The sequence below is a fragment of the Harpia harpyja genome, chromosome 20 (assembly GCF_026419915.1).
Source record: "Harpia harpyja isolate bHarHar1 chromosome 20, bHarHar1 primary haplotype, whole genome shotgun sequence".
NCBI lineage: Eukaryota > Metazoa > Chordata > Aves > Accipitriformes > Accipitridae > Harpia > Harpia harpyja.
The window spans coordinates 779,789-796,352 of NC_068959.1; the positions used below are offsets into that span (position 1 = coordinate 779,789).

The window sequence follows — 16,564 nt, forward strand, 5'->3', positions numbered from 1 at the left end:
GACGGCGGCGCTCGTACGCTACGAGCCAATAGCAGCCCCGAAGAGCCCGTCCCGAAGGTCAGCGGAGAGCCAGCAGGCTAGGTCGAGCGAGCGCACGAACCCCGCTGCGACATCTTTTGGGGGGCTCTTAAAGGGGCAGCGTGCCCCCGCAGCCGGCCGAGGGGGCGCCCCCAGCGGCAGGCCCGCCGGGGCAGGTGGATGTATTTTATTTTTTTTCCCCCCTTTTTCGACGTTTCCGTAGGGGGGAGCCGCGCCCGGGCGCGTCCGTGTGCCGCCCTGCGGACTCGGGCCTGTGCGCTGACGAACCCGGCGGCAGCGACGCGCTCCCGGTCTCCCGGAGGCGGGTCGGTGCCGAGGCCTCTGCTGCGGCTTTGTACGCGCAGAGGCCCAGGGCCGCGCCGGTCGGCGGGCTCCGCCGGTGCGAGCACAGCACGGGCAAGTCTGGCTTGCCGTACCGGCCAGGCCCCCGAGGCCCCGCCGCGCCCCCAGCCAGCAGGCCGGCGGCCCTGCCCCTGCCCCTGCTTGGCGCTGGCCCTGCAGCGGGGCTCTGCCCGCCCGGAAGGGGCCGCGCACCGGGACGGCTCTGTTCCCGCCGAGCACGGCAGGGGAGCGGGACCGCAGGATGCGGACAGGCGCACTGCCTCCCCGCCGGGTCGCGCTCCCTCCGCCCCGGCTGTCACAGTCGGCGGCGGGAGCTGGCGGCCTTCGCGCTACAAAAGGCCCGCGCCCGCAGCGCCCTCCCGCCTGCCCGCCCCTGCCGGGCCGCCGCCACCCCCCCCCCCCCCCCCCCCGCCCGCCGCCTTGGTACAGCCCCGCCCGGCCACCGCCGCCGTGGTACAGCCTGGCCTCGCCCCGCCGCCGATGGGCGGGGCGTTCTGTCTCCCGTCAGGCGCGGCGGCCCGGCAGCATGGCGGTGAGTGCGGACGCGGAGCGAGAGCTCCGGGCCCGGCCCGGCGGGTCTTGCTCTGGGGCCGCGGTTCGCGGCGGGGCATGTGCGGCAGTGTCCGCCCGGGGGGACTTCGCGCGGGACGGGCCGCCTCCCGGCGCGGTGGCTGGGCTCCCCGCGGTCCCCTCAGCGCTAGCGGGGCCGTCCCGCTTCCCAGCGCGGTTCTGTGGTGTGTGGGGCTGCAGGAGAGCGATCCTGAGGGGCAGGCCTGCCCTCGGAGGGGTGGCGGGGGGGGCCTGGCCGTCTCTAGCTGTCTTTGGTTGTTTCCAAGTCGGGTCAGCCGCCGGTGCTGGTAGGCAGTATGTCTGGGCAGCTTACTCGGCTGACAAACGCTTTGGAAGCGCAGACGACTTTCAGCAGCTAGTTTCGTGGTTTTACAGGTGGCATAACAATGCGTAAAATGGTGGAGCCACGCTAAGGTGAATGATGCAGTACCACAGGAGAACAAGAGACTAGTGATTAGACTTCCTGGCATGAGTTAGAACCTTTCATTAAATTACCATAATATCTTTGCTTTTCTTTTAAAGGTATTTTGAGGTTTGCCATAGTGCTTTTATTGTTAATCAGATTTATGTTGGCTTATGTGAGTAAAGGTAGGTACAGCTTCTGCCCCAAATACCTTAGTAGTGCCTTGATCTTGGGGAAAAAACCCAAACCCTCAGACTTTGTGAATGTCAAGCTTTAGGACTGTGGTATCTGTAGTGCGTGTATCCTTTAACGCTTGTAATATGTTGTATAAGAAAAGAAAAAGGAGAGGGAATATTTAACACTTAATGGTGGTGCTTAAACACCAGTGGAATTTGACGTCATTTAAAATACTTTACCTGAAGAACTCTCTTTGTAAACTACAGTTAGAGTCGACTTGTATGCCAGACTCTTCTGGTGTAGGAAGTACTATTCCTACTTAACGTATAGCAAGATGAAGAAACATTACATGGGGTTTATGAAGAGTCTGGAACAAAACCAGAATTCCATGGTGGTTTTTTTTACTTCCGATTTATATCCACTCCTCTCTCCTCAATTCAGACACCTCTGAATTTGTTAGTTATTGGTAAAACGATCAGTTTATTTGTGTGTGTTATGTTGGCTAAGATAGTCCTTTGCCTTGGCAAATGCTTTCCTTACAGATTTTAGATCTTGTTTCAGAAGGCTGAATCTCAAGGATACGCATTTACATGGCCTGATCATTGATCACATTAATGATTCTTTGTTGTGAGATTATGCTGCAGTGTTATGGAGTCCGGAGAAATGCTTGCCCATAACAAAAGGAGTTTAGGATTTGTCTGTAATATGTTACAGTTCTGTATTTGGTAATCCATTCAGCCAGACTTTTCTTCTTCTTTCCGTTTAATAGGAACGTAAAGGGACAGCAAAAGTCGATTTCCTGAAGAAAATTGAGAAAGAGGTCCAGCAAAAGTGGGATGATGAGCGAGTCTTTGAGATTGATGCTTCGGATAGGCAGAACCAAAAGAGGTATCATTACATTTTTTAACAGGTTTTATCTTTAACTGCTTGAAATTTCTTTTCAGGGGAACTTTTCTCCTTCAAAACCCAGGGGGGGAGAAAAGCGCCCTCTTTTGAAAGAATAGTGCTCTTGGATCACCTGGAGGTACTTGCTTATACATTAAGTTGGCATTTCCGTAGCTGACAACATAAAGCAGTGGTGTACATGTGTTGGGCAAGTTCCAGTAGGATGAAAAAAGCCTTCTCCTCATTCCTTGGTACTATCAGTATCCTCTGAGATTTTAAAAACGGATTCTCTTTGGTGACTTCTACTCTTTGACATGGAGGATGCTTCTCAATGGGATCCCTGAGCCCTTACTAGTGGGAGGGCTTTTACTCTCCCAGTTAGAAAGGACCACTCCTTTCTCTGAAGGAAGGTGTGTACTTGCTCTGCTTCACTGAGAAAAGAAAATTGTTAAACAAATATCTTGGGTCCTGGTGTAGGCCAACCTGTTTTACTTTGCGTAGAATTGGATCAAGGCCAGGTGTGTGATCATTACTGTTCCTCAGATGAGGTGCTGTGATTTCTTTTCATACATGAACCGTATTGCAGAAGTTTGTCCTGCTACCTTGTTAGTCATAGACCTTCAGTTTGCACTTCTGTTGTGATCTGCAGCTCCAGCAAAATAAGTTCCAGGACTGAGTAAAGAGTGAAGGACCCAAACGGGTCAGAAGATTTGAATGCAAAATTAGGAGGTGTAATAAAAACTGTTGTGTGGGGGTGTTTTGCTCACACTGTAGAACTCCTTTTTCACTTAAAAGAAATGCAATCTGTGCTTTTAAGTATTCGGTATCTTACAGGTTGAAATTCAAGGCTGTAATTAGTACTTAGTTTCTGACCAAAAATGAAAGTAGTAGGTCAGTTTTACTATATGGAGCAATTTAATGTGAAATCTCAGTGTTCATCATGGTAACATGTGACCACCTTATAAATGGAGAAAAAGCTGCTTTGCTGAACTGATGTTCTTACGCTTCTAGTTAAAATGCCATGTATTTATTTCAGGGTTTTGTCTTCTATCTATTTTTATAAAATAGCTGATATTACTAAAAGCTTCCTCAGAGGAGAGAGAGAGAGATGATGCTGGCAGAACATTTCTGTGGTCAGTCCTTACATAGTCACAGTGGGATTTCATCGTGTGCCAGGAGGAGGCTTTACTTAGAGTGTTTTTTCTTGGGTTGAGCTAGTAAAGCTCTACTATGATGTAGATGGAATTGCTGTAAGGGATCTGTGGCTATTCATGCAACACTCAATCCTGGGAAGTGATAGCAGGAATATCTGTATCATTATTAAAGATCACAGTTATTCAAAGAAAATGGGCCAAGAGAGATGGCTTATAATGTGGTTGGCCTTTTCCAAAACTCAGACTTAATAAATTCTTTGATATAATTTCTGCTTGAACTAGAGAAGATTCCCTAGGAAAAAATCTAACCCTTATTTAAAAAGAACGGAATTCCACCACAGAACTTCCCAGGTTGTTTTAATGGCTAACAGTGTTCCTGATTTATTTTTTTATTATCTAAAGTTTTTTATTAATTATGAAGTTCTCTGACTTCAGTTCCAGTCACTGCATTTGTTGTATTTCTGCTTCTTTGCTTGAAGCTTCCTCTGTTAATGTAATTTCACTGTGTTTCTAGAGGGACTGTGTCTGAACTGTCTCTTGTTTTCTGCTGTTTCCATGTAATAATGCCATTGGTAGGATTGCCTTTGTTTGTTTATTTTGTTAAAGAAAAAACCCTCTTGTTGACATCATCTTCATGCGTGAATCTGTACTGAGGTTTATCTGGGTTTTTCTTTTTTGGTATTTGCCTCTTCTAATTAATTTGAACTGCTGTGAATTTTACCTTGTTTTTCTTAGTTGTTAGTTAAGGATTTTTTTTTTTTTTTATAGAGCATTCTGCTTTTAATCTGTGCTGGTTTTGGTCAACACAACATTTTGCTTTGATAGCGGCTTTCTGGTCTTACGGTGAAATATTCCTGAGCTGCTGTCTGTTGATTGTAGATGGTGCTTATTTCTTTGCTTAAATTTTCTCCCACCTGGTTGGTTTCATAATTGTCCTCAGCTTTCTGAAATTGGTTCTTCTAAAATAGCAGGCATGTGTAGCGCTGGTTTGGACTCTTGTTTGCTTTCCACATGGCAGATACAGTCTGCCGTAGTGCCTGAGCAGCTACCAAGCTCTAATGTTATGTTCCATCCCTTTATCTGTCACAACGGGCTTCCCTGGTGGTAGATGCAGTGCTGCTTGAGTGAACTGATGGGGGGATAGCTTTGGGCTTGCCTTGGTCACGCTTGCTCAGGACCGTAAGGGTGGCAGCCCGAGGAAGGGGGAGAGCAGAGCTGCTGGGGGGAAGCGTGTTTCATGGGCGAAGGGAACGTACTGCGGGATTAAGAAAGACCATTTAACTCTTGGTTTTATTTCTGCCCCAGAGTAGCCCCGAGAAACTTGTTTAAGACAGAACCTCTGGAAATGCTTAGCATGTGTGGGAGCACAATTCCTCTCAGATCAGTACAATCAATGCTCTTTGTAGAGAGGGGCTTCCTTGTGGAACAGCATTAGTCCTTTGGGTAGGTCTCTGACTGAAAAAGCAGTGACCTCGGCAATGTGAGGTTAGTTATTTCTTGTGTGGGAAGGTCAAACTAAACCAAGATAATAACTAAAGTGGTGTAACAGGTGGCAGCTTCCTAAATTGTAATATTTTGCAAGCAAACCAATTACTTGGCCTTTATTTATGCACATTTATACATCAGTGGTAGTGTCTGAAGGGGAAAAGACAAGGCAGGGAGTAGAGTGCAAAGGTGCAGGTAGAAATTGACAATGTCCTAAAGATCTAGAAATTATCTTAGCTGCTTTGAGAGGTCAGGTTACAACAACATAATACGTATTCAAAACACCGTGCAACAATATATCCCTGTGAAATGAGTAATTATTTACAGTGTGCCACTAAAAAATCTGAACTCAGACAGTGGGAGATTAAATAACTGTGGGAGATTAATAACATAATTAATTGACTTTAAGCCTTTGCAGTAATTAATTTAGAGAAGCAGGATTAGAATTTGTTACCCTTGGGAAGATGTTATAGCTATTTGAAAGTTTCTTTGTGATGTCAGTACTATGTGTTTTTTTTCTTTTGTGGTCTGTGTTGATTTTTTTTTTTTAATTTTTTTTGAAGATGATAAAACCTTTTAGTATATCAGTTCTTTAAAATCAAAGACTCATGTTACTGGCAGGGAAAATATTATTTTAATGTCACTGTGGGCTGATAATAGCTGAACATATCAGTTAACTGTTTTGCTTGTGCATCTTCTGATGGTCATTTTAAAAGCTAATTACATGTTTTAATTCTTTGAATTTCTTCACAGCAAAGGAAAATACTTTGTTACCTTTCCTTATCCCTACATGAATGGCCGCCTTCACCTGGGACACACATTTTCTTTATCTAAATGTGAGGTAAAAATTTTCTTTTGCTAATACCTTTAAATACTACTCTAGAACAAATGCTAATTTTGCAGTTAAATTTGGAACTAACAGAATGCCTTGTTAATTTATAGATTCAATAATGAGTTATTCAAAGCTCCCTTTTTTTTCCATATTTTCACTGGAAATATTACTGGTTGAAGAGAAATGCCACTCATCACTTTTTTTAGTTCTAGGGGACTAGACTCCAGGTGTTTCCTCTATTTATTCTTTCAGATTTGCCAAGATTTTAAAGGATTGCTGCTAAACGGCACAAACTTAACAAGAATTCTTATTGTCCCTTTTGTTTGTGAATACCGTGCTCTGTTACCTGTGTGTTAACAGGTTTTAGGTACTAGCGGATAGGATTCCACAAAAACAATCTCTTCTTTGCATCCATTTTTCTCTAGTCAAAAACAACTCCCTGAAAATTAGGAAAGCTTGTACTTACGCAGCCAGGCAGCGGCAGACCTGATAACAAAACTTAGCTTCACCTTCTTTTCCATTAATTAGCTTCCTAGATGCTGTTGACTGCGTTCATCTGTCTTTCAGTAGTTTCATGTTAAAGAAGGAAGTGCACGTATTTTTTGGAAAGAGTGCTAGTTTAGCCTTATGCCGTTCTTGTTTCATCTGTTTCATTTTTCCACTTTATATAGTTTGCAGTTGGGTACCAGAGGCTAAAGGGAAAGAATTGCTTGTTTCCATTTGGTCTACACTGCACTGGGATGCCTATAAAGGTAAGATGTTTTGAGTTACTGAGGGCTTTTTCTAATGTTTTTTATACTTAAGACTACTTGAAGCGTTGCTTACTGTCCATCCCAATCACCATGTTAATTCATTAAAAAATTCATCAAGACTGTGATTTGGAACCTGAATTTGTAGTAAAGATGTGTTGTGCTTGAACTATACATTATCACTTTATAGAAAATGAAATGCTTTAAAACATAAGTTTACCTATTATATTTTTTCATTTGCAAAATGAAAATCCTCACTATAAACCTCTTCCTGCCATGGCAGGCATTCTTGAAGTTGCAAGATCTCCTAGAATTTAATGCAATGTCGAGAAAAAGTTTAAAGTATTATAGCGAAATGCAAAGTGTTATCAGTAAAAAGCACTCCTTAGCTGTGATTGAAGCAGTTGCCACAGAAAAGTGCTGATAGACCACCAATAACTCTATTTAGGCTTGTGCAGATAAGCTAAAAAGAGAAATGGAATTATATGGCTGCCCACCTGAATTTCCTGATGAGGAGGAAGAAGAGGAAGAAAATTCTGCTAAAAAAGAAGAAGAAATTATCATCAAAGACAAAGCAAAAGGCAAAAAGGTAAACTTTAAACAAAGATTTTCTGGATTGGTAGCTGTGCTCTTAAAGCTTCAAAGTATGCATTATGGGTTTTTCCTCCTTCACACTCAGAGAAACCTGTGATACAAATATTTTGATTGTTTTTTCCAAGATAGCTGGGTACTTTTAAGGTAGACTTGGAAAAAAATACATCAACTGCATGGTTCCAGAGATATCATTTTAATGCATGAAATCTTAATGGTGAGCTGGTGCACTATTTAATAGTTTCCTGAGGAAAAATGGGATCATCCAGGGTAATATTCTGATTTTTTTTTTCTTTTTTCTTTTTTTTTTTTTCTTCTGCACAAAGCATTCACAAACAAGTTGTAGGAATTAACCCTGCTTTCTCAGAGGTAGGGGATATATATACCTACTATGCTGGTTATTGTCTTGTAAATTGGTATCTGGCCTATTCTGGCTAGATACGCTAATTAAAATAATCTGAACTATTTTGGCTTATCAGGTATTTAAATGAGATTTATGATTTTGGGAGTATCACAAAGCAAGGAAAAAAGTCACATCTAGGAAAAATTTAGAGATGTTCTTATGTATATTGTTTATGTATGCTAAAGGGTTTGTCACACTGGAAGCATTAGATTTGGGATTCTGTCTGATCTACATCAACAGAAGATGTGATCTTGCCTACTCTTGTGGGTAGTAAGTTGCTGTTGGGTAGAGACATAAGATATTTAAAGGAAAAAGTAATATAAGCAAAGTAACAGCAGAAAATGTTTTTGATACAAGGATATAGTGCAGGACTGCTCCACCTTTTCATGGTGAAAACAGCCATTTGTTTGACCAGGACCTTGGTGAACTGGTCATTTCTTGCCAGCTTGTCATGGCACACCCTTATGCGTCAGATCTAAGCATGTAACAGTTGAAAAGAGGAGGATTACTGTATGTACAGTTGAATACGAGCTAGGAAATAGTGTAGATCAGAAACTCTAATCATTAATCTTCACTGCTAGGGAAAGGATGTTGGAATACTTGTATTCTATATCTGGAAATAGAAATTGTAACATTAATAGAGAAAAATGCTCTCGAGCGTATAAAGCTATCGTGAATACAAGAACGTGCACTTTTTCCTAACCACAGTTGTCCTTTCAGAGTAAGGCTGCTGCCAAGACTGGCTCTTCCAAATACCAGTGGGGAATCATGAAGTCTTTGGGTCTTTCTGATGAAGAAGTGGTCAGTTTTTCTGAAGCTGAGCATTGGCTGGATTATTTCCCTCCCCTTGCTGTTCAGGATCTGAAAAGCATGGGATTGAAGGTAACTGTGTGAAATCTAAAAGTCAATTATGCAAGCAGCCATACTTGTATTGTTATGTTCAGGAATATGCTGCTCCTCCTTTGAGAAGATTTTCTGCATAATACCAACATTATTCTAGAAATGTTTCTGGTATTTATGAAATTACTCATTTAACATTTTAATAGTCTTGGGTAATTATTTCTTACATTAAGAATAATAAGGGCTTTATTATGTAGCGCTTATACCCTATGCAATGATCACAACTGGAAAGAAGAATCGAATAAAGAAATTATGACTTTCACTTCTTCTTTCTGTATTAGATAACTGTTCTGTAGTCAGTATTGACAGTAGTTTTAGGAAGAGTAGTGATGTGATATTAAATAAAGATACTTGTCCTACTGACAACAGATTTTTAAAAATGAAGAATGATAGAGATTATGAAACAAGGTAGTGCTGAAATTTAGCTTGAGTGGTTGATTAAAACTGCTGCAAAATCTCTAAAATTCAGTCAGCAGATGGGGCCCTGAGTCTTTGATATCTCAGCTCTTAAAGGCCACGCACATACAGACTGCACAGTTATGTTTTTAAGCATGCACCCTTTGTGTGATATGTAGTTGCATTCTCCTTCCGGAGAGAAACTTCTTTTTGTTTTTAAAATAACATTTTTGCTATTGTGAGGTTCCTTGAATTTCTTTATTGTATTTACTTACCGGAGACTCTTACACATTTCCAGGTGGATTGGAGGCGTTCTTTCATTACTACAGATGTTAATCCTTACTATGATTCCTTTGTACGATGGCAATTTCTTACATTAAAGGAAAGAAATAAGATTAAGTTTGGGAAACGGTAAGCCTACCACTTAACTCTTGAGTTTATTGTGAATATGGATAAGCTCAGCTTTACTAAGGATGGAACCCTATGACACATTTCTAGAACGTGCTTATAACTCACATTAAACTAGAATCCTTTCATTTCAAATGCTCTACTAGGCAGGATGAAGTAGTGTGTTTATTGTGCTACCGAAGTGTATGAGAATGCATTCCTGTTTTATTTTTTCCATGGATACCAACTCAAAGCAAAATATGGCCGATACTGAAAGCTCTTGTAAAAACTGGACGTTGACATTGGTGGAAACAGATTTACACAAATTTTGAAAATACCATTAAGAGGTCTCTTTTTGATAAAGATTTTTTTTTTTCATTTGGTCTACACGTTATTGTATTTGCTACTAAATTAAAACATACCTTTTTCTAGATACACAATTTATTCTCCAAAAGATGGACAGCCTTGCATGGATCATGACAGGCAAACAGGAGAGGTAATATTTTTAACTGAGATTTTTATGTATTGCTTATGCTTTTAAGTACTGAATGGAAAAATAAATTGTATCTTGAAGCAAAATGTATTTTGTACAGTTATTGGTTCTCAGTTGTCAGTATATGTAAAAACTGAATGAACTCCTCTATTGAGAATATTTGTCTTGAACTATGGATAGTATTTTCAATTGTAGCTGTTTTCTGCGATTATTTGGCAATTTGTGCCAGCAGCATCACTACATCATATCGTTATCTATCTGTTGAAACAAAACAAATAAGCTGTTATTAATTTATAAACAAATAAGCTGTTATTAATTTATATATTGCTGAGATAGTGGCTGTGATGAGTAAATTTTTGGATGTAGGAATAAAGTATAACCTCTCTCTCCAGTCTGCATTTTAGTAAACAGTCATTTGTATCAATGGAAATATGACTGACTTTGAAGAAAGCATCAGTACCTTAAATAGTGCTTGGATTAGCTTACTACAGACTGGGATTTATTTTCTTTACTGCTTGTGTCAATGTTATGTATTGATTGCTGCATTGTTTATGTGAATTGTAGGGTGTCGGGCCTCAAGAATATATGCTAATAAAAATGAAGGTGTTAGATCCTTATCCCACAAAATTAAGGTAGGTCTTGAATTTGTAACGGCAAATAGGTTCTATCTTATGGCCAGAAGTGACCATTAAATTAGACAATCTGTTTTGCCTAATGCAGAATTTAATTTCACCCTGTTACTTCTGTCACTTCAAAGGCTTGGTCTCTGTTTTGAGCTGCTCTACTCACTAGTCTGTGTGGAACTCAAATTTGAATTAAAAAAAAAAAAAAAAAAAAAAGAAAATATCAAAACCCACAAAGAACTTAATGACCCACTTTCATCCCTTAGGAAATGTTACTTAAAAGTTCATATTAGCTTAAAAGCATGTTCTGTATTATCCTAAATGTTTTTATTTTGGTGACTTATAAAATACTTTTTTCCCCCCAGTGGCCTAAGAGGAAAAAATATCTTCTTGGTGGCTGCTACGCTCAGACCAGAGACCATGTTTGGACAGACTAACTGCTGGGTTCGCCCAGATATGAAGTACATCGGCTTTGAAACTGTGAATGGGGATATTTTTATCTGTACCCAAAGAGCTGCCAGGAATATGTCCTACCAGGGCTTTACAAAAGATAATGGAGTCGTACCTGTTGTCAAGGAGCTGATGGGAGAAGTAAGCATCTTGCAGCTTGCTGGTCAGGCTTATCTATTCCCGTGAAGCTTATACTTACAAAGGTGATGGTAGAATTCTATTTACAAAGGAAATTATAGGAACTATTACAAAAATTTTGGAGTGTTTAGTGACAAAAAAGCAAGCAGAAGACAGCTTCCTTGGCAGCCGAGCTGCAGCTACTACTGGGAGATTAAGCTGATGCACTTACCTGTGGACAAATGCATTACTATTGCCTTAGCATTATGTGATGCGTGAATGGTTTTAAGTGACATTTTTCTGCATGCTGGGAAGAGTGATGACTTCTCTACGAGGAATGGAAAGGACAGAAAAAAGTAATAGGTGGGAAGGGTTTTGTGAAAAAGGCTTTTTGTTGATGCTGACATTTCCATTACATCTTTGTGAATGAAGCTTTCTTAGCTTAGTAGCTGAATATTAGTGGTTTTGATATTTATTATCCTTAACTTCTGTGCTTTGAGTAAAGTGTAGTTAGTGGCATTTGTTCATCCTAATAGAAAGCACCTTCATGCTGTTTACATCACTCGATTTCCATTCACTAAAACTTGTCATCATCTTTCTTGATCCTGCTTTGAAGGATGAAGTAGAAAATACAGTTTTTGTTTCTTTGTTAGTAGACATGATGTGAATTCAAGCAGATTAGAGAGGTAGAAGACAACTGCAACATCTAGACTACCTCCTGTCAGTGCATAAATGGTCTTGACGAAATTCTTTTCCTGCCTTTGTTTAATCTGGCTTTTGACTCTAGCTTCTTAATTCTGCCTGTCTTGATGCTGATGTGCTTCAGATATTTGGAGACAAACTGTTCTGCTTACTGTCTTTTTCCAACTCTATACTTCAGTAGTTTTGCTTTCTCTATATTATCTGGTATTTGACTTTTCTACCAGTAAATGGTCCATGTACTGTCTCAAGTGGTATACACTTTCTTTTCCTATGTAATTCCTCCTTGTCGAACTATATATTTTTTTTTTCAATTTATTTGTTTGTAATATGTAAGGAATGCCAACAAATTTAAAGAATATCTGCCAGGAGAGCTTACACAGCTAGGCTGAAAAAGTGCTATTTATTGTAACGATATTCCTTTGTCCCACATAGGAGATTCTTGGCGCTGCACTTTTGGCACCTCTCACCGCCTACAAAGTTATATATGCTCTTCCCATGCTCACAATCAAGGAAGATAAAGGTAACTTTACAGCAGCATCTTGCCAAAGCCTGTTTGATGCATGCTGTGCATTCAATATGTGCTGGCTAATCTTTCTATCTGTTGTATCTTTTTCTTTGTCAAGGAACTGGAGTGGTAACAAGTGTTCCCTCTGATTCTCCGGATGACATTGCAGCCCTGAGAGATTTGAAAAAAAAACAGGTACAGTCTGTTAACTGAATTGCTTCTGTTTCTGTTTCCTTTCCATAGTGTGGAGGGTCAGAAGTGGATATCCAGTGGGTAAAATTAAACTCCCATTGATTGGTGTTTTGCATCTCTAACTTGAAATCAAAGTAGTTAAAAATAAATGAAGTTAAAACCAGCTGGGCTGGGACAGATGTTTATTCTCAGACTTCAAGAAGAGTTTTGGATGAGGATCATGTAACTTCTGCTGCATGTTAAGGTAGTGAAGAGTACCAGTGAAATAGAAATAAATTCCTGTTGTGGAATTGAGTTCCAGAAATGAGATTAAGACATCTGTATCAATTTGAAATGAGACTTTTAACGTAGCTGTTGCTATTACAGCTTCAAGAGTACATCAGCGTCTAAAGAGCTATCCCTGGCTATTGAATTTTTGTCCCACTCATTTTCAGAGTAGAGCAATATTGGTTTTTCCCCCTCTTAAAAATGTGGACATTTATGACAAAGAATCACCTGGAAATGAGATGGGGATTAAACTCAGGTGTGAGAAATGGTGGGAAGGCAGGGAAGTGGCTTTGTCTGCTTTACAATAAAATATTATGTACAAAAAAGACCCTATGAATGGATAAAACCCTTTAAATCTGGAAGATTTTTCTTCTATCCATGTTGCATTTTTTTTTCTAACTTTCAAAGGCTTTGAGAGTGAAGTATGGCATCAAAGATGAAATGGTCCTGCCGTTTGAACCAGTAAGTACACCCAAATGTGTCCATCTGCAGTACACATGACTTTGTACTAATGGATGAGAAATGTACCAAGAACTGTGCTTGCCTTTTCCAGAATTTCTATTTAAAGTCCTCAGCTGAAAGAACTGAAAAGTTTAAAGTTTGCATGTTTTGTTGTAGTTGTAATATTTGGCCTGTTAGGGGTTGCAACCAAGATTTGTTATTCTATGCTATACTTCAGAGATAAAGGAAAGTATTAATTTTTGTGGGAATTGCTGTTTTGGAGAATGGGTTGCATCATTATACTGATAACCTGTTGGTTGATTAAAACTTACAGCCTTAATGGCCAGATGATTATTCTATCTGTTCTATGCAAAGAGTTAAAGTCCTTTACTATTAATGCAGACTCATGGCTGAATCAATTTTCATTAGAAAAACATAGGTTACAGGTAAAGCCATCCCAATATTCTGCACTACCCTTGCTTCCACGCGCTAGCTTTGGTAATGGTACAACTTGGTACTGGTGTCATGTCAGGAGACAAAACCAGGTTATTGCTTGTAGGAGGGCAGATCAGGAGTCACGCTGGGGACTGCCAGGGATTTTTGATTTGATGAGTGGAATTGCAACAATACTTCGTAACCTGATTAGTATTAGATGCTGCAAATTTACAGACAGAGTAGCACGATGCAGTAGAAAGAAGTTTGACATAGCCCTAGCACCTGCTTCTGCTGCCATAAGGGTTCTTCGGTTAATACTGCTTTTGGCCAAGATACCATGCACCACAAACACTTTCAGGTAACTAGTAGTCACTGCCTTTTTTCCCCTTCATAATCTCTGGTTCAAACTCCTGTATCAGCCTAGGGACTGCAAACCAAGCAAAATATACTTGTTTCTGTTTTGTTCAATGCATCACTTCTAGTGAAACTTGTGAAATCTGGGAAACAAATCTTTGTGTAGATTTTATGACATTGAGATAATTTGAACTGAATATCTGATGCTGTTTTCTTAATTCTCAGGTGCCCATCATTGAAATTCCAGGCTATGGCAACCTTTGTGCTCCATTAGTCTGTGATGAGCTTAAAATCCAGAGCCAGAATGACAGAGAGAAGCTTGCTGAGGCCAAGGAGAGAGTGTACCTGAAAGGATTTTATGAGGGAGTAAGTAATAAAAGATTTTCATGAGTGTTATCTTGCTGAGTTTGATTAGGAGGAAAAAAAGTGGATAGAGAATAAAAAAAAGACTGCAAGAAGAGGGAGGGTTTTTTTTGTTTAGATTTCTCCTGCAGGCAGGTTCTGCAGTTGGAGGAGTTGTGTAGAATTGAAAGAGAATGGAGGAACGTATGACTGCAAACTGAGATTTGTAATCTGATTTCCTAGCAAGTGATCACCTTCTGGGGAGTTGATCAATTTTGTTACAAGTATTGATTTGGAAACTGATATGAAGAGAACAATGTATTGGTATGGGTTTTTTGGGTGGTGGTGGGTTCTTTTTTTTGTTTGTTTCTCCTGTCTTTACTTGTGTGGTGGCTTACTGTGATGTATTCCTCAGCTATTTTCTTGTAAGCTGGCAAAAATGTTTATTTCTGTCTGTGTTCGATTGCCTATATGCATGCTGACATGTATACAAACTCATTTTGGGTAAAGATGACTGTATTTAATGAAAAAAACCCTTTATTCCTATTTTTTGCATGTCAAAGATTGCAGTAACTGCTACTTCTTTATGTTGATCTAAACAGCTATTGCACTTATTTCTCGTTAATTTAAAAAAAAAAAAATCAACTCCTGTGACCCATCTTTTACAGGTAATGTTGGTGGATGGATTCAAAGGACAAAAAGTTCAAGATGTCAAGAAACTTATTCAGAAGATGATGGTGGATAATGTATGTGGTAGTATGCACACAGCTTCTTCTAAGTGATCCATTTTGTCCTTTTCACAGTAGCTGAGTTGCTAAAGAAGCCTTTCTGTTTTGGTTCTGCAGTCCTCTTAGTGGTGCTTCGGATCACTACAGAGTACGAAATACTGCTAAAAGAAGAACCTTGTGTTCTTGGACAAAGTGGGATGAATAACTTTAGAGACCTCTTATTCCCTGCTTCATCCCATCACCTTGTCTAGGAAATATTCTGGTGGTCTGATTTAATCTTTGATATGGTTGGGAAGATACTGAAAGTGTAGGATCTGAATTGTCAGTCTTTTTCAAGCCTGCCAATAAAGGATATCTGTGATGTGCAAACACCCCATTTGTGGGGCTCATCATGCAGAGAGGGAAGAGTAGTAAGTGAACAATGATCATGTCATCTCTCTAATAAGATTTTCCTGATGAGGACTGGAAGTGTGGGAGAAGCTTCAGTTATTTAGTCAATATTCCCTTGTTGTTGCAGCATTGTTATGTTCAGCTTGTAATATAATGCTTCATCCTGCATCAGAATATGTGGTTTGTAAAGGTAGAATTAAAGCTCATTGTTCTATTTTTCTTTACCTTCCCTACTCCCTCTGTCCCCCAGGGTTTTCTAGTAGCTGTTTTAATCACTAGGGGCATAGTCAATGAGTAATATTTTGTGCTTCTGTCCGCCTTTTTGTCATGCACGGAGACATTCTTTACAAAATTATGTGAACTGATACCTCAGAGAAGTACATAGTCAATTGTTGCCCTCATTTTACTAAAGTGAATACTGAGGCAGAGAGCCTGTGCAGTGATGAAAGCCATGCAATAAAAGCTGTAAAACAGATTAGAACAGAGAGGATGATTTTTAGTAAGATGTGAGGATTTTCAAGACTTTGCTAAATACTTAAATCTTAGCTTTTATTGCCCTATCCACTCTTAGGATGAAGCCATGATTTATATGGAACCTGAGAAACAAGTTATATCGAGGTCTGCTGATGAATGTGTCGTGGCTCTTTGTGATCAGTGGTAAGGGAAGTAAAGCTGTAGTTGTAAAGTTACTGCCAAATTGTATCCTACTTGTGGATTGCTTTATTACAATAAACTTTTCCTGACTGTAGGTATTTAGATTATGGTGAATTGAACTGGAAGAAACAGGCATCAGAGTGCTTGAAACTTCTAGAAACGTAAGTTATAAAAGCGGATGTAAAGGGGAGTGATCGTTTGCTACTGGTGGTGGTGGTCTAAGGGCTGAGAGGAGTAATAGCTTATTTCTTACAGGTTTTGTGAAGAGACTAGGAGAAATTTTGAAGCTGCTCTAGGCTGGCTACAAGAGCATGCATGCTCCAGGACGTATGGCTTAGGTAGGCAAAACACTCCTTTTCTCACTCAGTGCTTCATGAGGATGGTACTCATCACTTCGTTTGGAAGGCTTAAGTGCTATCTAGAATCCAAAATGGCATAGGTAAGTGTAGAACAGATTTAGCCAACTTGCATTTTGACCCAGCATCCCAGAGAAGGCACAGTTTCTTGAAAATGCATGTGGCCAGGGGTAATTTTATTTTTGCGTTACTACAGTGATTC

The 16,564-nt window shown here is 40.2% G+C and overlaps 1 protein-coding gene across 1 annotated transcript in view; it reads left to right on the forward strand.

The window, feature by feature from the left end:
- Nucleotides 1-821: 821 nt before the first annotated feature.
- LARS1 (leucyl-tRNA synthetase 1) overlaps nt 822-16,564 on the forward strand; it is a 34,168-nt gene continuing 18,425 nt past the window's right edge. Inside the window, exons 1-18 of the mRNA XM_052816591.1 lie at nt 822-913; nt 2,301-2,419; nt 5,809-5,896; nt 6,559-6,639; nt 7,085-7,225; nt 8,351-8,512; nt 9,225-9,337; nt 9,746-9,809; nt 10,371-10,438; nt 10,795-11,020; nt 12,131-12,218; nt 12,322-12,398; nt 13,071-13,124; nt 14,118-14,258; nt 14,903-14,980; nt 15,924-16,009; nt 16,102-16,167; nt 16,262-16,344. Coding sequence (XP_052672551.1) covers nt 908-913; nt 2,301-2,419; nt 5,809-5,896; nt 6,559-6,639; nt 7,085-7,225; nt 8,351-8,512; nt 9,225-9,337; nt 9,746-9,809; nt 10,371-10,438; nt 10,795-11,020; nt 12,131-12,218; nt 12,322-12,398; nt 13,071-13,124; nt 14,118-14,258; nt 14,903-14,980; nt 15,924-16,009; nt 16,102-16,167; nt 16,262-16,344 — 1,741 coding nt within the window. The 5' untranslated portion in view covers nt 822-907. The remainder of the gene's footprint in view (nt 914-2,300; nt 2,420-5,808; nt 5,897-6,558; nt 6,640-7,084; nt 7,226-8,350; nt 8,513-9,224; nt 9,338-9,745; nt 9,810-10,370; nt 10,439-10,794; nt 11,021-12,130; nt 12,219-12,321; nt 12,399-13,070; nt 13,125-14,117; nt 14,259-14,902; nt 14,981-15,923; nt 16,010-16,101; nt 16,168-16,261; nt 16,345-16,564) is intronic.